At 45.1% G+C, this 25,011-nt stretch overlaps 1 protein-coding gene across 1 annotated transcript in view; it reads right to left on the bottom strand.

The window, feature by feature from the left end:
* Nucleotides 1-25,011, bottom strand: part of LOC135396754 (apoptosis-resistant E3 ubiquitin protein ligase 1-like) — a 53,296-nt gene continuing 28,285 nt past the window's right edge. Inside the window, exons 6-21 of the mRNA XM_064627909.1 lie at nucleotides 18,898-19,121; nucleotides 17,964-18,207; nucleotides 15,185-15,354; nucleotides 14,905-15,073; nucleotides 14,682-14,815; nucleotides 13,504-13,581; nucleotides 13,297-13,438; nucleotides 12,230-12,351; nucleotides 12,049-12,124; nucleotides 11,820-11,929; nucleotides 11,570-11,749; nucleotides 6,354-6,479; nucleotides 5,851-6,039; nucleotides 5,690-5,776; nucleotides 5,267-5,442; nucleotides 1-2,239 (exon numbers count right to left, since the gene is read on the bottom strand). Coding sequence (XP_064483979.1) covers nucleotides 2,137-2,239; nucleotides 5,267-5,442; nucleotides 5,690-5,776; nucleotides 5,851-6,039; nucleotides 6,354-6,479; nucleotides 11,570-11,749; nucleotides 11,820-11,929; nucleotides 12,049-12,124; nucleotides 12,230-12,351; nucleotides 13,297-13,438; nucleotides 13,504-13,581; nucleotides 14,682-14,815; nucleotides 14,905-15,073; nucleotides 15,185-15,354; nucleotides 17,964-18,207; nucleotides 18,898-19,121 — 2,330 coding nt within the window. The 3' untranslated portion in view covers nucleotides 1-2,136. The remainder of the gene's footprint in view (nucleotides 2,240-5,266; nucleotides 5,443-5,689; nucleotides 5,777-5,850; nucleotides 6,040-6,353; nucleotides 6,480-11,569; nucleotides 11,750-11,819; nucleotides 11,930-12,048; nucleotides 12,125-12,229; nucleotides 12,352-13,296; nucleotides 13,439-13,503; nucleotides 13,582-14,681; nucleotides 14,816-14,904; nucleotides 15,074-15,184; nucleotides 15,355-17,963; nucleotides 18,208-18,897; nucleotides 19,122-25,011) is intronic.

Genomic DNA, 25,011 nt, shown 5'->3' with positions numbered 1-25,011 from the left:
CCATATTGAACAAATTTTATTTCCATACACTTTTCTGTTCAGAACTGGAATGTCGAAGGTGATGATGGGAGTGGCTACAAGCCCAAATGCATATACTTAAGCTGCAAAATTGTCTCTAATGCGAGTGAAATGTAATTTTGATCACTATCGGTCAGTACCTTATATAGTGGTGCGATTAAAAGAAAAAATGCACACCACATGTAGCCTGTATAGAATGAACAAAGCATTTACACCATAAAAAAGAACCAGTGTTGTTCTTCATTTTACGGCCAGGATACACTATTACTCAAAGCAAGAGAGATGTACTTCAATAATGTACCTGTAGCAATTTCTAGTTGCATCTGATGTACCACTACACATCATGCATTACACCACACAGAAGATTATCGAGTTGAACATCCCAAAACATTGCAAAACATTTTCAGAACGACTACACCAAATCGGTTGATTAGCCTTCCGAGACATCCATACCAACATCTTGGCTTTTGCAGTTAAATAATACGCAAGGATCACAATTATTTTTCCAACAAGGCAATGAACTGACGACTAGAAACTACTTTCAAAGTAGAAATAGGAAATATGGTCCCAAAAGGGTTCTACGGAGACTGCATCATGAACATGTTAGCACACAAAAACTAGTCCTGGCTATCAACTGGTTATCGATGTCATGCTGAAGTATGCGACTAATAAATTTCGGGCTCATCTTCATGGAGACAGTAGCTGAAAAGCAATAGTGTATAATGCCCAAAGATAGCACCTGAGCATACTAACATGCAGTAAAAAAGCCATTGTAACTAGCGTGTACTTTTGGCAAGGTGTGCATGGTACAACATGTTTCTGGAGAACCGTGTACACAGTATGCAATTTGTCTTCCACAGGTAGTTTGTGTAAAATGTGTTCACTTGCGAGTGAACCAAAACTAGCGCCTAACAGATTCTTCTCTACCAATCAACGAGGGAGGCATAAACAGGAAGCAGTAAATATGCAAGAAAGAAAGAGGGTCGAAATCGGGTGTAACCTCGAGAAGAAAACATTGTTTCAAGGCACTTTGTACTTTCACCAAATGTCATCTCCTGGCAAAAAAATAAGGATATCCCTCTCAGTCTTAACACAGAGACTAAAAGAGTGCGAGAAATAACGGACATCTGATTCACATAACACTGGGCCACGTACTACTGAGCTCTTAAGAAAAAACTTTTAAGACATCATGGATATCAATTTTGAACCTGGTCATGTAACATCTCACTAACACTTATCATGGAGAACCATGATCATTACATGGTGACATAGAACTTCAGCTACTGTAGGAGAACCCAGTCCCCGGCTGAAGTTATGTGAACACTGTACAACTTTAGGTACAGCATCACAACCAAGTCATTTTGAACATAATGGCAATTTAGTGGCACCAGTTCAATAGGCTACCATAGTGTTGACATGTTACTCAAAGATGTATTATATCAACACAGGGGAGGCCCCCAGCAACCTGTGGCACCCTGGCACCTCTTCTGGGGTGGGGGTACCATGGACGTAGGCATTTCTCTGAATGCAGGCTCGCTTTGATAAAAAAAGGTGAATCAAATGAAGGCTGCCACAGCTTGGCAGCATATGGGGACAAAACTTTAAGGGGGCACCTTGGTTAGTTGAAATGATTCGCTTTTATCGAAAACACGCAGGAATGAAAAAAATAGTTAGGATAGACGGGGAGAAGGGCACTCTTTGGTACCGCCAGCGTATCTACCCTCTGAACATCCACTGAAACTCCGCCAACAAATGAAAAACGGGTGCCTTGCATTGTAGCACAGAAATGCATATTGTAATGCATATAACATATACAAATCTATTTGCATTGCATCTTTCAATATATACTTTCGATAAAAACTTGCCAGACGACTGCAGATAGTCTCGCTTGTACTCCCAAAGCAGTACTACGAGAGTCATCCCCATTTCGATGTCTTTAAATTGTAGAGCAGTTGTAGCACAGTCGTACCAGTGTAAACATAGCACGATTACTAATCGTGTGCGGTGGGCAGAAGGTGTATACCGTGGGTTCCTGACGGTCACTGTTGGTAGACTTTCTTAGAAGGTTCGGCAACAATCTTGTACGTGGAAATGCTTCAGATCGTGGAAGAATGTTTTTCAAATCATACCGAAACCTTCAGTTCCCTCATTGATAGAAAGGCGTAAGGCACGCTCAAACTGCTCGTAGGAGTCGTAGTCTGGCAGGCACAGCTGATTGAAACTGCAAATAAAGAAAACAGACAGCTGCACTTATTGTTCACACTTACAATTTCCCAATGGGCTTTGCAAATTTTATTCCTCAGCTTAGGGCTGCAAGCATATAGAGGGTGTTTCGTCTAACGTTGTAATAAAATTCTATTTAATTAAAAATCTACTTGTCTGAACATAATGAGGCCAATGCTATTTATCTCGCAGGAAATTTTGCCATTATGTCAGAGCCCTTTTATCAAATTTAATTCGCAAGAAATTGAATTTTCGCAACGCCAAACTTTGCCAAGTCAACCTTACGTTTTTTTTTATAGAAACAGAGAGCGCATGCAAGATTTATCCCTATGAGACATGCGGATTACACTGACTTAAATTTGGTGCAATTCTGAAGACACGAGATTTAGTTTGTAGTGGAACTTTAAGCTCTAGTCTACAAAATTACTTTGGTCATCAAGGATAGAACAACCAGCACACAGAACCAACAGATAACATAACCGATACATTTTAGAGATGATCTCTGCTTAATAGATATTCTTGTGCAAAGCCATTCCTTATTATTGTTTCATGTGCTTTTTGCACACGCTCTCTATGAGATGTACATGACGAACAAGCAGCAGCAAAATAAGTATGTAAGAACAGAAATGCTCTTACTAGAGATGGGACGGATACAGAATTTTCCGAATCCCAATCCAAGGAAGGTTCTGCGAATCCACAAATCTTACGAATCTCGAATCTTTCGAATCCTCTCTTAAAAAAAGAAAGAGTTTAAAAGCCAGGAAAGAAACAACAAAAAAACACTTCTACTGAAAAATGTTTTGAAGCAGAATTTGATCTATGTTTAATGAAAAACAAGTTATATAATAGTTCACTTTCAGGAGAAAACATACCAATATACTACTTCTTAAATGTTCAGCGACTACAGGAACAGGAAGCTCTGACAGGAAGCTCTCGAGTCTTGTTGGCGATTTAATTGCTCCCATACTGGCTTACATATTAAATATGTGCATGTCAGCTGCCGTTTTTACACGTAGTATGCAGGTGACAAAACCTATCTACTCTTCAAGGGTGGCGAAAAGAACGTCTTAAGCAATTACCGACCAATATCTTTACTGCCCACCTTTTCGAAAATATTTGAGAAGCTCATTTTCTTGCAAATAAATAACTTTTTGACAAAATTCTCAGTAATATCTGACTCGCAATATGGATTCCGTAAGGGACGTTCCACGGAGCTGGCATTGCTCGGGCAAAAAGAAATTATCTTAAATAAGCTTGAAAATAAAATCCTGACACTTGGTGTATATGTAGATTTCAGTAAGGCATTCGATTGTTTAAATCACAAAGTACTATTTCAAAAGCTATACCGTACGGCATACGTGGAACTCCACTTCAGCTCATAAGGTCATACTTTGGGTATCGATTACAGTCGGTCAGTATTGGTGAATACTTATCCTCGTGGCTTAAGATCTCCCATGGCGTGCCCCAGGGAAGTATACCTGGGCCCTTATTATTTAACATATACATAAACGATGTCGCTAGGATTAGTACGGACGCACATGTTGTCATCTACGCTGGCGATGTACGTCTCCTTTGTTCTGGTATAAACGAAAATGACATGATTCGGAATGCTAACAGAACACTCGCCATCCTATCTGACTGGGCTCAAAATAATTACCTCCACATAAATAGCACAAAAACAAAAGCTGTGCTGTACAGGCCAAAAAATAAAAGCTTAAAAGTTCTCAAAAAGGCTCAGAGCCCAGCGTCAGAGTTCCTGAGAACATCCAACTTGTGGAGTGCCTGTTCCTCAAGTACCGACGGATAACATGTCTCGAACTGGCTCGAAAGACGGACCTTTCTGTGGGAACAGTTTCTGGGAAGACGTTGAACACTATCATTCATGAATACCTCCAGTTTCGGAAAGCCGGGCCTCAACACCAAAGGAGTCCTCCTCCTACAGGACAATGCACGCCCGCATACTGCGCATCTCACGACACGCACCTTACAGGAACTTGACTGGGAGTTGCTGCCACATCCCCCTTACAGTTCAGACCTCGCCCCCAGCGATTTCCATCTCTTCGGGCCACTGAAGGCATTCCTTGGGGGCCGCCACTTCAGCTGCGACGACGAGGTCAAGAATGCGGTCCGATCATCGCTGCTACGCGCCGGTAAGGATTTCTACGCTGCTGGCATCCAAGCCCTCGTGAAACGCTGAGACAAGTGCACTAGTGCAGCTGGAGATTATGTTGAAAAATAAAACTAATTTCTCGCCTGTAAGTTCATTTTACTTTTGCAAAAAATGAAAAGTCCCAGTTTGACTTGAACGCCCCTCGTATTTTTGAGGTCAGTGCTTCCATACGTTTCCACATGTGAATCCTATTTATAGTGTTATTCATGCTCAGTGTTAAAAAGTACTTTTCCTTTTTTGTCCTGTTTGATATACCATATTGCTGTAAAACATGTGTTTTCGCCATCACTGCCATGTGATATTGCGGACCCCAGGTGTTCCCAAGCTACAGAAATGTAGCTTTTTTCCTGGGGCCACCGCCATCTTCTAGGTGGGAAACGGACAATAAAGAAAAAAAAAAGAAAAAAAAAAGTAAGCCACTTCCACCCCTCTGAGCACTCCAATTCGCTGGATGAAAGAGCGTTTGTGGAACAGCGCTGCGAAGATGCAGCACGAAGCGGTTCTCGAAAGTGGGTCTCGGAGCACATGGCGCTGCCTCAAGAAATGCATGTGTGAATGAGCCTTAAGAGACAATCAAAAGTGAAACCATGTTACTTTTAAACTTGTAATGTAAGAGTTCCTGCCTGAACTCTTTCAATCGAGAACAATGTAAACAAACAAACAAACAATGAAACCCCCGTTGGCTATTCAGGCTTTCGTCAGACTCCGAAGGCGCCAATTTTAAAAAGAAACAAGCAAGCGTGGTTGGTGGATTCGAAAGATTGGATTCGCCGTTTGGGCACTGGGATTCGGGTTCTAGAATCTCGAATCACTGCATAGGATTCAAGGACTGGCTGGCCCATCCCTAGTTCTTACCATGTGTGAGCAGTGGGCAGATTGCCAAATGTGGGAGCAGTGGTAATATGAAACTTTGGATTGAGCTCCGCAAATCCCCCTGGTGGAAGCTGCGAACAGCCTGTCGTAAACTGCAGCAGGCGGGCCATTTCTTCTTCTGTGAAGTTGCTCACTGCTGTCCAGAACCAATCAAGCACCTAAGACAGAATGAGGAAGCATACACAAATGGACACTGTGCTCCTTGTTCAGCTAAGTTAGTTTTTCTATCAATGCTGTCCACCGTTTGATACAAATAACTTCAAAACACCAACATATGTTTACTACATTGGAATGCCTTTTAAATCAGTTTATGTTCATGACGAAGTACTGAAGAATCCAATATGTGAAAATTTCAACTTTAGTTAGTCAACAATACGCATTGTTCACTGTATCTGTTACCCTTACCTTTCTCAGTTCGAACAAAAAGCCACTGACTGTGTGATTTGCCTTGAAGTCTGCAATACTGTACTGCCCAGTGCCACACATGAGGAGCTGAAGTTGTTACAAGAAGTACATTCAGTACTACAGTACAGTACATGAAACAAGTTTAGAGATAAAGAGCTTACCTCCAGTTCATTTTCATCGAAGATGCACAGTAGGTTGTCAGGGATGAGTTCGTTGAGCCCCTTCAAAAAATGCTCTACTTCCTCTCTCACACTAGTTGCAAGGCGGTACTGTGCTAGTGCATCCAAATACTGCAGTTTGTTGCTGTTGTCTACCCGAACACGGGATCCCCCAGGTATCAGATCCGTCGTCTGTGGTCAGGTGAGAGAAGAAAGGCATGTCGGTTATCATAAAACCAGCACTGATCCATGGTCGTTAGGGTTGTTATCCGGCTAGTTATTTCTCGCTTGTGCCAGGTGCCAGTTGGATGGCAACACTGGCAGAGTTTTTTTGTAGGCATTTTATTGCAGAAGGCAATTCATAATGGTGTTTTGCCAAATTCTCCCTCTCTCTCCATATTACCTTGTCCAATTACATGCTCTCCCTCCTCTCCCATTTGGACTCGCTCAGCCGGCATTTTTCATGGCAACCCTAACCGCGGTGCAAAACCGTGAAGCATTCTTACCCTGAGAAGCTTTCCTGAACTTGTGTACTCTTCCTCTGTGAAGTACAGTTCCATGTCTTCGACATCGTTTTCAAGGATATACTTTATTTTGCTCACATAAAGATCTGGGTCGTCTTGCTCAAAGTACTGTAACGAAGAAAGCAACAGGGCAAGGTGACATTTGTACACATATTAAGTAGTAAGGAAATGTTAAAGTAGCGGTGCTTAAAGTAGCACAGAAGTCATTTTTAACACACTGTTTTCTTCCTATAAAACTGTTAAGTAGGTCAGTAAGATGCACCATGCAAAGTAATTCGTACCACAGAGTCATAATTATAGCAGAAATTGAATTTAAAGTACGCCGCAAAAAGCGACCGTGCACAACGGCGGTGGAGCACAGTACCAGCCTCTGATCTGCCTGGGACCTCCTGCTGACACTACAAGGATCACGCTCGCTGATTGGTCCAGAGAAATGTTGTCTGCTACTCCGCTGTCGTCTGCTACTCGGCTGTTCAGGGTTCTGAAAAAGCATTGCTATAGGCTCGGTCATAATTCGGCCGCTCCTTCTATCATCAATTCTCCGGGAGAACTAGCAAAACTGGTTTACGGCGGCAAAGGGACAAGGTGCAGACCCCCACTGACCGGCGGACCAGAACGAGTTCTCCTTGTACCGTCACCGGTGACGTGGCATCGTACCTCCTCCTCCTCGTTATACCCGGAGTGGCGAGTTAAGGGTGAACGCGCAGAGTCATGTTTATGTGAGTTTTTTTCTGGGAAACAAATTGCACACATCAAAACCTTTCGCGCTATTCGGTAAAATGACACACACACTTTCGTCAGACGTCTTAACCTGGAATTTTTTTGGATGGCCCGCTGTACTCCTTTAAGAGAAGAGTTTCGGGACAAGAGGCGCCGATATTTCAAAGTGCCCCATGCGAAATAACAAATTCGTAATCATTGTAGAATTTGATCTGAAAATGTTCCTCAAAGAGCGAACGTGTGCAGCAGCGGCGATAAACCAGTCACCTATCCTGCTCTGATGTCATTGTGGTATCATCTGCTGATTTGTTTAGAGAAACATCGTCTGCTACACAGCTGTTCCTCCATTACCGGAAGCCAAAAATGGGGTACTGCCCACAAAAAAGAGAAATGCTGACATGGGGGGTGCAATTGGGGCGACACAGTGTCACCAGCACTGGGATTCAAACCCACACCCTCTGACTGCAGAGATGCAACCAACTACACCATGCAACTGGGCATTGTGAGGCTTGTGTTGTGTTTGTCCCCAATGCTTAATTGCTTGATCCGCTACAACCTTAAGTCTTTCCTCTTCCTCCTAGTTCCATCCCGTAAGGAGAGCAGAGCGTGAACATGTGCAACAATGTTCATGTGCGTATTTGTCTGAGAAAAATATTGTCTACAGACACATCTTTGATGTCCGTTGGTAGGTCAAAGCATAACGTTTCATAATGCGTGTAAAGCGAAAAATATTTGAGATAGGTTTCTGTGTTCCGTTCAGGTACTTAAAGGAGCACGAGACAGGTAGACGAACACTCTCCAATTATTATGCTCAATGAAAGAACGTAGCTCACGATATCCAAATATGAAATTCTTTTGCTTCTAGCGAGCGTCTTTAACACGAACCAATGCCATTCAAAGAGCGTAATCCGCGTGAGCCTCTCCTTATCCTTGGAACCGGGTCACGTCACCATATTACAACGTATAGTGACGCCAAATTCTAGGAGCTGGAGGTGGGGGAGATTTCGCTCTCCTAGCCGATGACGGACCCCACTGAGACAAGCAGTAGCTCGCAAGGGAACCGGTCGCGGAAACATCGCCGCGACCTCGCGGAGCAATACAACACTGGAAACAGCGCGCGCACGTGAAATAGATTATTGGGAGTTTTTGGTAAGGTTTGAACTGACTATCTTGGAGTTGACAAATGGGAATATGTTTAAATTTGACCTCACTTCTCGATATTACAACAAAAATTAGTGTACTAGCGTCCCGCATTCTAAATGGCTGGTGATGAACGACGTCAAAATGACATGCCGCTCTTGTTGCCAGGACATCGCAGGGCATGCATTAGGGGGAAAGAGTGCAGTGAATATTCAGTGGGTTTGGAGCCATTATTTACTTTTTTGTGACAACAATTTCTTGAAAACGTTCACCAGTGATGGCCACTAACTACTTCTAGAGTAGTTTACTTATAACTACTAACTACTTCGTGATGGAGTAGTTTAACTAGTAGTTCAACTACTTTTCAGGGGAGTAGTTAAAACTACTTCTTTAACTACTGCAATGTATTTTAACTACATCTATAACTACTTAACGTTGTCCATCAACACCAATCCCTTGCAGTGACACCTAAATATGAATCACAAGCAGTGATAATGATATTTAAAATATACTCTTGTGCCTACGTCGCTTAATTCACATACTGTCGTAAAATCCACTCCCTGTCTCTTGTATATTATGCGCTGACAAAAGACCTTGCTGCGGAAATATTTTCTATGCTATCTATATTTCTTCCGCTATCTACGTACAACATACGACAGACCATGTTACATGTACGAGATTTACACTCGGGCTCCTTCGTCACAGATCAATGCGTCACTGTGGACTGTAAAATATTTTCGCTTAGCCACAATGATTGATCATGTAGCCATCCTATGCGGTTTCAATGCAAATTCATGCAAATGAGGCCTCACTAGACAAGCATTAAAAGTGAAGATTTAGTACACATGCACGGCACGATTGCTCTGCACCTCCGTTCTAATCAAACAAGTAGCTCAAGGTAAAAGTCTGAAGCACAGTCGTGCCGTAAAGCTTGCGGCAAAATCGGAAGTAGCTGGTGCCTGCAGTAACCTAACTACTGTAGTTAACTACTCGAAATAGTAGTTCAACTAGTAGTTGCCACTACATTTCTGCAAGTAGTTGATGACTACTTTTTAACTACAATCATGTAGTTAACTACTGGCTATCACTAACGTTCACCATCGGCAACGTATCACAATGTATTTAAAAAAAGTGTGCCTCGTATACCTGTTTATTGTCCCTTTAAGCATTTTTTTATGGACAGCACTATCTCGTTTCTCACGAGTATGAAGAAAGGTCTCACAGGGTTGTTGTGGACGAAGCACAAATTGGTGGGCAATACTATTACATACAGGATAGCAACACACTCGTGATTATGTAAAGCAAGAAAAAGTGCGCTACATTTTGAGCCACAACTTCCTGGTTTAACCCCTTTTTCCCATCTATTTACCAGCTTGACAAGTTATCAGATATCATGTGCTCATTTGATGAAAGATGGAGAGTGGATTTGGTGTTTCCTTTGCTGTGCTTATAAGACCTGTCTGTGCATCAGACCTGCCATCTTTAGCTTGCTGCAGACAAGTGGGGCATCTTCACTTTTTCCATAGTACTGTGCATGGTAAAAGCGGTCTTAAATTCGCCGACTATCTTACATTCAATGACAGTCGTACCACCAGGCAGAAACACGTTAACCTCATAAGTGAGTTTCGTTGCAGAACGCAGTTGTTCAATTGTTCTTGTTTTCCTCGCACTACTCGCGAATGGAACAGGTTACCACCGTACCTGACGAGAATTCCTAGCTCCGCAGCTTTTTCTAAGGCAGCTATGGACCAACTAAGCATGTTAAAATAGGCGATCACTTGTTGTCTTGTGCTTTTTTGTTATGTTAAGCTCTGTGTGAGCCACATGGCTGCTGTGTCCCTTTGTTCTTCCTTGTGCTCTCTCTGCCTTGGCCCTCAACTGATGGCCGGCAGTATTCTCCAAATAAAATAAATAAATAACTACGCATACTTAGGGAATTAGGGTATTTCCACGTATGACATGAAAAATATCTAAAAGCTAATAAAATAAAATCACACTCGTGCTCATTACAATCAACAGATACAGTTTTTCATCCAAATTTGCATGAATCTCTCGTGGTAGTATGCTTCCCAATTTTAACACCCTGACATTGGGGAAAAAAGTATTTTCCAGAGAACTCCTGGTCCTAACTACAACCAGCAAAAATACGTATTATGCTGTGGCTTAAAAGAGCAGTGAGATGTGTCACGAAAATTCAAATATTTTCTGCTGTAAAACTGTCTACTTGGTGACTCTAGAGTGGTTAACAGGTGAGTTATGCTGCTGTGTGAGAACGATATTCCTGCAGTGACCTTATATGCCCTTCAGCAAGCTTTTTAGTCTCGCGGATGCAGAGCTCACTTGCCTTCCTTCACCCATTTCAGTAGAAATGGGTGTGAGACACTGTGCAGGAAGCAGCTGCACAGAAGAAACTTTTGGCAAAATACATACACCTTTTGTTTCAGCGACACTGCGAAAATACAAGCGTTTTTGTCACTGGCCATGTTGGACATCTATAGCGGGTCATTGGCGGAATCACTCAGAGAAGCATGGTGCCTTAATTGGTGACAGCACTTTGCGACCAGATATGTCATTCATAATTTGTGTTTAAGAAGAGCATTTTGCACTGTATGCCATGATGGTTGTGCTTCCGTAACGGTCATTTTGACTGGGGAGTGTCACCTTAAAGGAGTACAGAAAATAAAATACAAAAAATTTTCAGATTAACACATCTGATGAAAGAGTGTGTGTCATTTTACCAAATAGCGCGAAAGGTTTTCATGTGTGCAATTTGTTTCCCAGAAAAAATCTCCCATAAACATGGCTCCGCGCGTTCACCCTTAACTCGCCACTCCGGGTATAACGATGACGTTACAGGGGGAACTCGTTCTGATTCGCTGGTCAGTGGGGGTCAGCGCCCTGTCCCTTTGCTGCTGTAAACCAGTTTTGCCAGTTCCCCGAGAATTGGGGCTAGAAGGAGCGGCCGAATAATGACCGAGCCAGGAGCAATGCGTTTTCAGGACCCCGAACAGCCAAGTAGCAGACGACAACTGAGTAGCAGACAGCATTCTTCTGGACCAATCAGCGAGCATGGCCCCTGTAGCGTCAGTGTGAGGTCCCAGGCAGATCAGAGGCTGGTACTGCTCTTTACCACCGTTGCGCACAGTCGCTTTTTGCGGCGTACTTTCAATTCAATTTCTGCGATAATTATGACTCTGTGGTGTGAATTACTTCTCATGGTGCATCTTACTGACCTACTTAACAGTTTTATAGGAAGGAAACAGGGTGTTAAAAATGACTTCTGTGCTACTTTAGGCACTGCTGATTTGTAGTTACTTTTTGCTTTTACTTTAGCTCACCTTGTAGTGCACCCTGAGTCCAATAAGCTGCGCAAGAAAAGACCTAGAGAATCGTGCCTTCACAAGTTGTCTGTAAGAGCTTCCCAATGCAGATTCATACAAGCACTTGCCGACTATACGACCTGCGTACTCGTAGTGCTTCAACTTCAGGTGGGACGGCCTCCTGGGATTAGGATGAACCTGCAGAGCGAAAGCGCGGCATGTTTTGCGCAATACCGAAAAAAAATATCACGAGAAATTCTATGCTCACTAGTCCTTGCTTGTCGTTTTTGAAGCGGTGAAAAAGCTGATTTTCAGGGTCAAAGAGCGCGCAGCAGAGTAGCTCAAACCACTCACGACGTAGGCCTCCCCAGTCAAGTCCTATAAAAATTGCAAACAATTTATCAAATTACACCTCCTATTCACTGACCCCCTGTACCAAGAAGAGTGATATTAGGATGCGTGCTTGCTTTTTCTTCATGTAAGAAAGGGCGGCATACCTTGCTCCCCCAAGAATGTGATCTCAAAGTTCTTGCACCAGTCACCTGTGCTTAAACCCTTTGTGGCTCTGACTGACTGCAAGAAACAGATGGTGGGTCCAACAAGGAGTCAGTCCATGAAGAATGAATTCAAAAGGCTCAAATACTCGGGAAAACTGGATAGATTTCCTAGGATACTTACAGAATCAAGTATCTTGTCCCTCAGAACTTTCAGTTGGAGCTTATCATGGAAGTGTTTCTGATGAAGTTTCCGAACTTCATGGTAGAAAAACTCCTGCTTGTCTCTAAACGTTTCTGATCCCCCTATTCAGTTCCAAAAGAGGGAGACAGAATAATGTTGACTTCTATCTGTTACCACCACATCTGCTCCACCACAGGAAGTTATTTACAACAGACACTACTTCCAGCCTTGCATGCAGCTGGTTTGCATGGATTAAAGGGCAACAAATGTCAAAAAGGGCAAAGTGTAAAGAGCAAAGGTGAAACCCTGTGTAGTTGACATGATTGCAAGTAACAGGCAGCAGAAACACTCAAAGTAGTCAATACATTTTTTTTCTCTCTCGAAATTGAGTGAATACCAGCCACCTAACAGCAGATCCTCGAAAACAAATTAACAAACTGATAATGTCTAACTTGAACTCGAACAGAGCGGCACATATCATTAACCTACCCAGAAAAGTAAGAGAATTAAATGGCTAATGGCACATATGCTGTAATGCTGTTACTTGCCAAAACTTGGTATACCCTAAACCTAAAGCTACCACAAATATATGTGCTGATATTTGAACACCACTAATGCTGTTTCAGCATTACAGAAGGACACACTAGCACTTGCATAAGGACTGTAAAGAGAAAGTCGAATACATGCAGTTAACATTGAGGGCTGAGAGTGAACAAAGCTTCACATTCAGCACACAATCGTCAAAGACTTATGGGTGTTCCGAGAGCAATTCGAGTTCATATTCTCAGATGCCACGTTCCTAGACATGAAGCTACACCAATCATTTCAATGCATATGGCCGCCCCGTCTTGTTTCATATATAACAATGTACAGATCAGTTTAAATTATAGCCTGGGAGCTTGATGCTTTATGATGCACCAGATTAAGTGACAAAAAGCCACGAAGATGTACAGGTGACCTAATACTGAAGGTTTACTGTAGGCATCTTAAAAAGGCAACAAAAAATTAGGTGTACAAGTATTGGACACATTACAGCGTAACACGAACTTGAACTGTTGATATCTTACCTATGTTTTTGAGAAGGTACTGGGTGAAAGTAGCCGCAATGATGCACCTCTCATCTGACACCATCTCAACTTGAGGCTGACACCCATCATCAATGACTAGAACAGGCTCACCGGCCTGATTGTTGTTTCCCTTGAACTGGAACTGTAATGGGGCAGTTACATTTTTACAGTGAGAATAGCACCTCACAGGAACATTCCCGTGCCTACCTTTGTACTAGGACACAACCTGAATGTTACGAGACGCTTTGGAATGATTTTAAGCATGTACTCTTTAATAGTTAGTTGCTGTAAAGAAAAAAATGTGCATTAGTAATGTTGGTCAAAATTTTTGTAGCGTGAACAGAATGTATGCAGAGAACTGAAGAACAAGCAATGAACTACACAATACAACTGAACACAATACAACTGAACTACACAATAACTAGGAGCAGAGGCTTGACTTTGCTGACCAAGAGCGAGGGAGGCTCCGCCCCCAAATGGCGCGCCAATGGGAGGACTCGGGAGGCGGAGCGCTGCGGCCTCTGCTCTTGCCTAATAGATGGCGCATCGGTAGCGCTCGGATTGGGATATGTGAGCCGCTGTCTTCTGCTTCTTCCGGTAGAGCTACGACCTTGAAGCCTCTGCTCTCGCGTAAGAGATGGCGCTACATTGGCGCTCGGTAAGGGCACGTGTGGTCGTCCCAACTTTCAGCCTCGACCTTGAGACTGGCCGGTAACCTAAATTCCGATGACGCGGCGATTGCAAACCATAGTGCGTAGTTTTGACGATTATGCTTCATGGATGTATTATTTTGGCCAGTTCATAAACGTCGAACTGGCCAAAATAATACATCCATGAAGCATAATCGTCAAAACTACGCACTATGGTTTGCAATCGCCGCGTCATCGGAATTTAGGTTACCGGCCAGTCTCAAGGTCGAGGCTGAAAGTTGGGACGACCACACGTGCCCTTACCGAGCGCCAATGTAGCGCCATCTCTTACGCGAGAGCAGAGGCTTCAAGGTCGTAGCTCTACCGGAAGAAGCAGAAGACAGCGGCTCACATATCCCAATCCGAGCGCTACCGATGCGCCATCTATTAGGCAAGAGCAGAGGCCGCAGCGCTCCGCCTCCCGAGTCCTCCCATTGGCGCGCCATTTGGGGGCGGAGCCTCCCTCGCTCTTGGTCAGCAAAGTCAAGGATAGTCGCGGAATGGCAGGCGAAAATATAACGCCGTTGTTAGGTTGCAATCTTGCGGCTACTGAATTCATTATACTACTAACGGACACTACAACGAGCACTATACAACTGGGCCTAAGCCATTAGGCGTGACTGGGAGTGAGACAGACACGTAAGAAAAATTCTGTTATATCCAACCCATGAGAAATATAATAGCCTGGTCACGTACCTTTGGAGAAATATAAACAAACACTCTCTTTGGCTTAGGAACTTTCTCACAATTCCAGGCAATCAGCTTTGCTTCATACCAGGTGTAATGACTTTTCTTGGCAACATTCTTCTGCACTAACGCAGCATCTGACTCTGAGAAGATACAAATTAACTTTGCACCATTACCAGCGCCTTTGGTTTCAGTGCCAGAGTGGCAGAACTGTAACAAACGCAATACCCACTGTTAAGTACAATGATGTGAAAGACACCATTGCTTAGCACGGTGCCTCTGTACGAGACACTCGCTTCGTAGCAGCCCTCTTTGTTTAAGCTTAGAACAAGTGCGATGCGTGATGTTTCTGGATGACTTTCCCAGTGAAAGCATGATGGTACTGGTCTATTTGATGACACCTGTAACGAGAGAGGACATACCTGCGTCATGATTGTGTTTTGGCTCACTATCGCTACCTAATATTTTAATGGAAACTCCTAGAAACCTAGATGAGCTACCAGATTGCGAACCTCTACAACGTCGACAGTGTAGTCGTCACTGGGATCGGCAGTACTATCCACAATGCAATTATTATTGAACTTGTCCCTGGGTTCAATGAAAAGGTGATGAGGCATGTCCTGCATGCAAACTACACTCGAGCAGTGGTGAATGAATCCAGTCTTCTGAGGATCAGGGCGATCTAGAAGACAGAATAGGAAATGCGAAAGCACACGTTCAACAAATATTGCATCATGTACTACATGCATTTTCAACACCCTACATGGTACAGTAAACCCTCGTTAACTCGAACTCGCTTATCTCGAAATATCGATTATCTCGAATTTTTTTTGCGTCCCGATCCTTGTCCCAATGCTTCCTATGTATTTGGGCCCTTTTCAGTCGAAGCTTTTTTTTTCCAGAGTAAGGATATCTCGAAATTCCATCATCCGTAGGTGAGTGTACTTACGGCTGATAACGTGCATTCTTCGGTCCCCCAGGCTAGGTCAAGGTCAAAGCCTTTCAGTCCTATCATGGTCCGTGGTCCTAGTTACTTATGCGCCACTAGCTGTGGCAGGCAGACAGCTTTCCCCTTTCCATCAATTGTCACTCCTCCTCCTCCTCTGCATTCGTCCGAGCGTCTGATTCCGTTTCGTTCTTCGCAGCGTGATGGCTGAACAACGCACATGCAGGTCCCTGACTTCGGAGCAGAAGGCGGCACTTATCAAAGGCCTGGCAGCAAGTTCATCAAGCCATTATCGTGAACTGTTTCGTCCATGCTGGTTTCTGGTTTTCCACCGCCGTACTGGAGCCAGCAGACGAGTTCAGTGGCTGTGATGAATTGTGCAACGACGTGATGTGCCTCGCATGTTGTGGGGAAAGTGACTTAAAGGACTTGAACATCGAGGACTATGTGCTTTACGACGGCGATGTTCCAGTAAGTGGTGAACTGAGTGACACTGAAATCGTCGAGAGTTCCCACGGTAGTGACATGCTGGGAGGAGCGTCTCATGCGTTGCTTTGAAGTGCTTGAAGATGCCTTCTTGTTCCCAGACGCGAATGCCAAGCAGATTGCTATTACGGAGTTATTCCCTCTCAGATGATGTTAAAAAATAAATGGCTTCAGAGTCGTTTACGAGCCCTATTACTGTAGGAACGCTTTTTTTTTAACGTTTCATAAGATAGTGCATTGTGGTAACATTGCGGCAATGTAATTTGCTCTGTTCGGTTAACTCGAAACCCCGCTTATCTCGAAATTTTTTCCGGTTTTTACGACTTCGAGTTATCGGGGGTTTACTGTACATCCCAGCCACGACCTACTCGATTGTAACGACCATGTCATAATCGCCAACCCCTATAAGGAGCCCGCCCGCACGGTCCGCTACTCATCGGCCCGCAAGATCTACATCATGATTGGACAATGGAAATTTGAATTTTGAACGCGCAGAAGCGGACGTACGACTACCGTAGCAGACGACAGCAACAGCTCCTATCCAAACGTGTAGAATGATGATGATGATGATAATCAACTTTAGAAAGAAGCATCTCTCATAGGACATCCAATGCTTGTACAAAAATACTAAGAAAAGCCGAAGTACAAAGTATTGCTGAAATTGAGGAAGCAATAACCGGGCCGATGAGTAGCGCCACCGCTAGCTTCCAAATGCGGCGCTGGGAAGGGGTGCCTCTGACATTGGTTGTTATAATCCAGTAGGTCGTGATCCTGGCACAGTATGGTTATAAAAGTGAAGATGACTTTGGCATAAAGAGCCTCAACATTGTGGGAATCCCAATCACTGTCTTGCTGGGTTCCGTGCCCAGCTCATCCATGCCACCCAGACCAAGAAGACAGCAACTCCAGCTTGCCACGACCTGGCCCAGGGACAAGCCAGAGTTGCTGTTCCCTTGACCTGGGTGACATGAGTTGGGCCCAGAACCCAGTGGGACACGAGGCGTGATTCCCACAACGTTCAAGGCAAGTCAAGGAGACATGTTGGATGATTTCTATCAGTGGGATAACATTTTGTTTTAACAGCTTTTGCAGGAAAGTAAGTTATGTAAGTATATGGAACCCTTTGTGAATGATTTCTTGAGAGTCTTTGTGGTAGAGATTTTGTGAGTCTCACTTCTTAAGAAGTCTATGGGGAATTTGCGTTCGCAGGGTTCTCGTAAACCTCGCTAAATTTCTACACGAAACAGGCCCTCAAGTTTATCTTGGTAATGACATAATTTTGAAGGCCTGACGCAATCCACTGATTTTTGGCGAATTAAAGTTTGTCAAATTTTCAATATATGGGAGTCTATGGGAGATGCAACAAAATCGCTTCTCTCAGCACACACGCCAGCGATATTTGGGCCAAAATGATGTCATTCCCTGCAGTAACAGTCGGGGAATTGATTGCAATCGACGAATTCGACAAGTTTACTGCAGTTTTCCAGATCCCTACGAATGAAAATAATGGCTTCGTCGTTTGCTATCACGTTCTGCAAGCTGGCGCCGATTACTTCCTTACAGCGCGGGAGGAAAGCAAAGTGAAGAAAACAATATGCGACGGTACAAGCCAGCTCTCTCCGGAAGCGAATGTTAACTAGACTGCCTGAGTCCGCCTTAAATCCGAAAACCTGGAACTCTAGATATAAACCATGGTGAACTATCAATACCCCTGTATCAGTCATACCCTAATGAGACAGTATCTTTTCCAAGCACATCATTTAGCTACAAGAGAAATCATGGACAAAAAGTTAAATGCACGTAACACAACTTAATACACATGGCGGATCATTCCCTGAAAGTCACTCTGCTGGTAGTACCTGGTAAAAATGTTTTCCGGAATGGGGACCCACGAACGTGTGCTGTGTCAAGAAGCACAGAGACATGGCAAGGTCCAGCGCGACGTACTGTGAACTGCACGCATGCCCGGTTGGCATGCGAGGGGTCAGCTCCTCCCAGTTCCACACTGCAGGCAACCTTGTGTGCACCTCCCCCCGCAAGGACTTCCACCAATAATGGGTCTTCGTTGCAGATTGGATAGGCACGGCCATTTCGTTGAAAGAACTGTTGGAAAGAAAATGGGTGGAGATAGTCAAAAAGGATTCTAGCTCTTCATGCAGAGGAAAAATGCACTGGCTTAGATTGTGTGGGGAGTTGCTCATAGTTGCTCATAAGGTCTTAGCTCCATTGTTTGGCCCACCAGTGAAGGTAAAGTGAACTGTATATGAAAAGGTCATAATTTAACCTGCAGATTAAACGTATTCCCAGATATTAAAAAAGAGGAAATATCACCACCTGACTTATACTAATTATCAGCCCTCATGCTTATTTTTGCATGTGACAATTCTTTAATGGTGATTTATAGTGGAACAAAGCCTGCAAAGGGGGTAGTCAGTATTCCATGTTTGTCAAGTTTTTTTAAGGCTGCACTGCTGCAGAAGGTGAATGGAAGGAAAAAAGAAAAAAAGAGGATCACAATATCATTAACATTGTACATGCTGTGTTTTTTCCCTGTGTCTGCTATTGTCCTGTTTCTTCACATACTTATCACATGCAGCAGCTTTAAAGCACCTGACGAATGGACGATTTATAGACTGTACATCGCAGCCCAGAAAACTTTCTTTTATCAATATTTTTTGCGTGTTGATACAACATTAGTTTCCTCATAGATTTCTGCTTCAGCACAATTTCCACAGTGTTTAACCATTTTGATGCATGTTGCAAGGACATTTCTTAAGAATAACATTGGCTTACCCTAACATAAAACGTCACCGTGGAGCCAACAACTTGGGGCTCTCCCCAGTCAAACTCGACCTTGCAGTGGTTGGGGGAGAGGTACTTCCCTGTGAGGTAGTTGAGGAAGCTGAGCTTGGATGCAGCAGCTGCTGCCGACCGCTCAATCAGTAGCCCCCTCTGGGGCATGCCTGTCGTCATGGCCGCCACCAGCAGGCCACAAACTACCAACATCACCAGGTCCCCTGCAAAGCGTTCGTGGTCACCACAGGGAAAACACCTCTTGATGACTATCAACTATGACAGCTCTGTATCATGTATCTGAACCACAAGCAGAAACCTCACAGAAACATATGGCGATTTCGGGTGACGCATTTGGGGCACTTTTTTGTGCCCCTAACCAACACCACCTAGATAGAGAAACCCTGCTTACTCGTCGACGTGACGTAACAACTAAGAGTCAGCCAATCAGGATTGTGTTTTCAACAGCAGTAGCCAATCACGAACGTGCTTTCAGCGGTCGTATAACCATAGAGGCGAACCGCCGTCGTCTGCAAGTAGTAACTGAAAGTCCCCGCATACTAAATGGGAAGCCTTTAAAATATGTAATGTGCGAAACAGTCCCATGTCTGTCTCGAGACTGATTTTCTAGAAAGCGTCTCGCACATTTTGTACCTTGTTTGACTGTACCTCATACCTTATGACAAGGTGCAAAAAAGAACTGTTCATCCACAAAAATGTCTAAATGCAAAAAGGTTAGCCTCAACAGAATTGACCGTCATCGCAGAGACTCCGGCATGATGAAAGTGTGACGATGAAAGAAGATGATGGGAAGTGTTCACTCGCAATCGCACCATTCGAAAAGGGCTGAAGCTGGAACAACATGGAGCCGATGAGCGTTAGTTTGCATGGTTTCAGCATGCTCCTGCTGCGATTTTTTCATAATGCATTCTTCCATTCAAAATGCTAGCGAGAGCATTCTCAGAGGACACCGTGTAAGAAAGACAAACTAGGTATGTACAGTACTGTACTGACACTCTCCATTCTCTGTGTGGTGAGAATTAGCTCTTGCAGTGATGGGCAGTACTCGAAGTACTTGTACTACTTAAGCAGTACTTAAAGTGCTTTTTGGGGTACTTTTACTTTGCTGCAATTTAGCTGTACTTTCTGAGATGACCCAAGACTTGCCAGTAGGAAGAGTGATAAAAGATTTAATGCAACATAGGAGCAAAAGAGAGATGCCCCGAAACAGCCGCTTCGGTGGAACCAAAAGCAAAAACAGAACTACGTGCACTCACGCACCTCTTCTTCTTCGCGGCTACTACATCCCTCCCTCTTCAGCTGTAGCCATAGCGTTCCGGGCTTTTCCGTGTGCGGGTGGGATAACGCCGGACAGCATTGTCTCCGGATCCAGTTATATGGGGTGGTGGCCGATGGTCGATACCGATACCGATGGCACCGTCATCCCTAGGGTGGTTCTCGTTCTCGGGCGCCCAGGATGCGGGTGCCTCCGGAAAAGGTAACGCCGGAGGGAACCGCTCACGCAGTCGAGAAACGCCAATGGAAATTGCCTGGTCCTCCCACGACTCCACCGAGTTTCGCCCCTTGATGTGGTCCTTGTGCACCCGATGCCGAAGCTGGTGCTCATCTTGGACTACATAAATGACCGATCCCTGCTTAGCCACAATGACTCCGATTCTCCAGTGCGCCTTCTTGCAAGGGTCCAACATCCAAACCTTTTGATTGATCTGAAAACTCCTGTCTCGTGTTTTCCTATTAAAGTTCGTCCTCTGGCGGTCCCGTGACGCGCGAACTTTCGCAGACACGAACGGCTGACCCGGGCAGATAAGATCCAACGTGTGGCGGTAATGTCGGCCGTTCAACATTTCACAGGGCGGACGTCCTGTTGTGACGTGCGGTGTTACTCGATACTTGAACAAGAAGTCGCGAACAGTGTCCTTCCTCCCCTCCTCTGTGGAGCGGCGAAGAGCCGTTTTGAAAGTGCGGACAAAATTCTCTGCTAACCCGTTGGACTGGGGGTGGTAAGGCGGAGTAAGAATGTGTTTGATTCCATTCGCTTGAAGAAATCGGCTGAAATCTTTGCTGGTGAAAGGCGGGCCATTATCGGTGACGAACACTTCCGGCAAGCCATTTCGAATAAACATTTCACTGAGGGAAGTGGAGGTGTGCGCAGCCGTGGTGCTCGTTAGGTGCGCTATCTCAGGCCACTTGCTAAAAGCGTCGATCACGATCAGGTAACGCTTCCCGTCCAGATCTGCAAAATCAGCATGCAGACGTGCCCAAGGCTTTTCGGCAGGTTCCCATTGATGAAGCGGAACCGGGACTTCCTGTGCCGCAACAGCAGCACATGGTCCACAGGTCTTCACTTGCTCTTCAATGTCCCGATCTAGGCCGGGCCACCATAGATATGACCTGGCTAGCATTTTCATTTTCGTCTGACCTACGTGCCCCTCATGCAGGATGCTCAAAAGAGAATTCCGGAACTTTGGCGGAATCACTGTCCGGAGACCCCAAAGCAGACACCCTTTGTGCAATGTCAACTCCGTGCGGCGCACATGGTATGGCTTGACGTCTGCGTCGACGTTTGTTGGCCAGCCCTCGCTAACAGCTTCAGCCACCCTGGCCAGCAAGGTGTTTTGACGTGTAGCCTCCGCAATATCTTCTACCGTGATGGGCAAGATGGAAACAGTATGATCTAGGACAGCGTTCACTTCTGTGAGAAAGACATCAAACACACCCTTCTCCATATCTGTGTCGAAAAGCTTGTCTGGGCCTTCCGGAAGTCTGGAGAGCCCGTCTGCGTTTCCAAACTTGGCCGTCGGGACGTACTCTATATCAAACGTATAATTCATGAGAATCAACGCCCAACGTTGCATTCGGCTTGCCGAAGTCACAGGAACTCCCTTCTTCGAGCCAAAAATCATAGTAAGCGGTTTGTGATCAGTGTATAACGTAAATTTCCGGCCCCATAAGTACTGATGAAACTTTCTAACTCCAAAAATTATTGCAAGGGCCTCCCTCTCGATCTGGGCGTAATTACGCTCAGCATCCGTAAGCGTTTTCGATGCTCGTGCTATTGGCCTTTCTTTGCCATCGATCTTGTGGTATATGACTGCTCCGAGTCCTATAGATGACGCGTCGGCGGCTAAGAAAATGGGCTTTGCAGGGTCAAAGTGTGTCAATGTGTCCGCCGAAACCAGCATTTCCTTGACCTTCTCAAAGGCTTCTACACATGAACCGGTCCACTCCCAGGATGCTTCTTTCTTCAACAAATCGTTCATTGGTGAAATTACGTCCGAGAGTGACTTCAAATACTTGCCGTAATGTTGCACCATACCCAGAAAGGAACGTAGCTGAGAGACATTCGTCGGTGGTGGCATGTTGAGAACGGCAGACACCTTTTTTGGAGACGGCCGAAACCCACTTGCACTGACCACATGCCCTAGGTACTCCACTTCGGGTTGGACAAAAGCGCACTTTTCTCGCTTCAGCGTGAAGCCAAAATCTCGAAGTCTAGACAAAACACTGCGGAGGTTGTCCAGATGTTCAGCATCTGTCCTGCCCGTAACAATAATATCATCTAAGTAGCAGGCCACGGAAGGAATTCCTGCAATGACTTGCTCCATGGTACGCTGAAAAACTGCCGGGGCCGAGGCAATGCCAAAAGGCATGCGCATGAACTGAAAAAGTCCCTTGTGCGTGTTGATCACCAGGACTTTCGTGGCCTCTTCGTCCAATTCCATTTGGAGATAGGCTTCGGATAAATCCAACTTCGAAAAACGCTGTCCACCATTTAGTGTCGCCAGTAGCTCTTCTGGCCTGGGAAGTGGATACTGTGCTACGGACAGTTGGGGGTTTACAGTCACACTGAAATCGCCGCAAACTCGTACAGCGCCATTCGGTTTTGGCACAACCACGATTGGAGTCGCCCACTCTGACACCTCCACCGGTCGCAGAACTCCGTTTGCGACTTGTCTTTTCAAGTCCGCTTCCACAGCCTGTCTGGTTGCGAATGGTATCGGGCGTGGCTTAAAAAATTTTGGTTGCGCCTCCTCTTTAAAATACAGATGGACATTCGTCTTGGAACACTTCCCCAGTCTTGCTTCGAACAACTCAGGAAACTGGGACAGTAACGATGCTAATGACTCCTTCGCCTCTGAGATGGTTCCCACGAAGAGCCGGTTTAGGTCCACACCCAACTCCCGAATCCAGTCTCGGCCAAGTAGGTTCGTATGTTCCATGTCAGTAAAGAAGACGTCCAACCTTTTCTTTCGGCCCCTATACGATACTTCCAGTTGAGTTTGCCCTCGAATCGGTATGTCGTCCTTGCTGAAAGATCGTAGCCGAAGCCGTGAAGGAAACAGCTTGGGCATTCCCAGCTTAGCATAAGTTGAAGTGTCCAGTAGTGTCGTGCCAGAACCAGTATCCACTTGGAGGAGTACGTTGCTGCCTGCTATTTGACAAGTAACACTCTGACCTTCACATACGCCAGTCATGAAGACATTGGAAATGTGTTCGACGCTATAGCTTTTCCTCCCTCTTGTCGGACGACCTCCACGGCACATTTTGGCGATATGCCCACCCTTGCCACAGGCATGACAGTTTTCATCTTTAAACCTGCACTTTTGCGGATCGTGATTTAAATTTCCGCAGCGAAAGCATCGCAAACCGTCAGGTCTACCCTCTAGCTTGTGCACGGCTTCGGCAGCGTTTAGCTCTCTTGATTCAGCTTCCGCCGTCAAAACATTCTCGGCCAAGGTGACAGCTTTATCCAGCGTCAGCTCCTTTTCTAGCACCAATCTTGCACGAACGCGTTGGTCACGCAAACCCACAATGAATGCTGTCAGCAATGAGCAAGTACGAACATCCGTTTCACTTTCGTATGCACAGTGTGCTATGGTGGCCGAAAGGCGTTGCACGAAATCCTTCACTGACTCCGTGTCGCCTTGCTTTGTCGAGAAGAGCTTGAGGCGTTCAAACTCCTTAAACCTTTTGGGAGTATAGTGAACAGCAAGTCTGCTGGTCAGCTCTGAATACGCGACGGTCAAAACGTCGTGAGGTTGAAGAAGGTTGTACAAATGTTTGAAAACCTCGGGAGTCAGAGACGTTATTAACAGGCTGCATTTGTCCGCGTCTTCAGTGACCCTAGCCACCCGAAGAGCTGCTTCAAACCTTACATGGTACATCTTCCACTCTTCTTTCGAAGGATCGAACACTCCTGGGCTGCGAAACCTCCGAGTGCTGTCTTCAACAGCCACTGTTTGTTGGGTTAGCGCCGGTGGAGTCGCCATCCTCGTCGCCAGTTGAGATGACCCAAGACTTGCCAGTAGGAAGAGTGATAAAAGATTTAATGCAACATAGGAGCAAAAGAGAGATGCCCCGAAACAGCCGCTTCGGTGGAACCAAAAGCAAAAACAGAACTACGTGCACTCACGCACCTCTTCTTCTTCGCGGCTACTACACTTTCCACTGAAGTACTTCAAGTATCCTTCTGTGAGCCTTGCTAGCTCGCTGCACGACAGCTGGCACCGCGTCCGTCCTGCCACTGTGGTGTTAATTGTGGTGCTCGCAGCAATGCGCCTCGGCCTATTTTAGCCATTTCACAATCCTATCGGAGCCGATAAATTGACACAACTCAACATGCTCTTCGGTATTGTTTACACATGTTTATCGTGTCCGTGTGTGCTTTGTCTGAGAGGTTGCATTTGAACGTATGTCCAGTGGAATCTCTTTAAACGGAACCTCAAGGGACCTGGAAAATCGGTTCAGTTTATCAGGAGTTCCATTTACTGAATTGCGTGTGAGATGTTAAATGGTGTAATTTCCAGTAGTGCAGTAGCTGTAAGCAGTCTCTATGCACATTACTGCATCAAAGACAAGGAATACACACACAATATTCATCTTTATTCACTGAGATGCTCCACCTTCACACGAAAAAGTGGCCCATCCATTGGGATATTCCTACTTTGGGCACACTTTATCCAAAGTAGCAAGCATTTTCCAAGCTATGCATAGCCACCGAGACCAAGTCTTTTTCTTTGCAGTCCAAATCATGAAGCCCTAAAGACATCATGCAGCCTGTCCTTTTCGCTAAGAGTTGTTGTTGGCGCACTT

This window comes from Ornithodoros turicata, chromosome 6 (genome assembly GCF_037126465.1).
Source record: "Ornithodoros turicata isolate Travis chromosome 6, ASM3712646v1, whole genome shotgun sequence".
In the NCBI taxonomy this organism is placed as follows: domain Eukaryota; kingdom Metazoa; phylum Arthropoda; class Arachnida; order Ixodida; family Argasidae; genus Ornithodoros; species Ornithodoros turicata.
The sequence above is the reverse complement of the archived record's forward strand: the minus strand, read 5'-3'. Positions and strand labels throughout refer to the sequence as shown.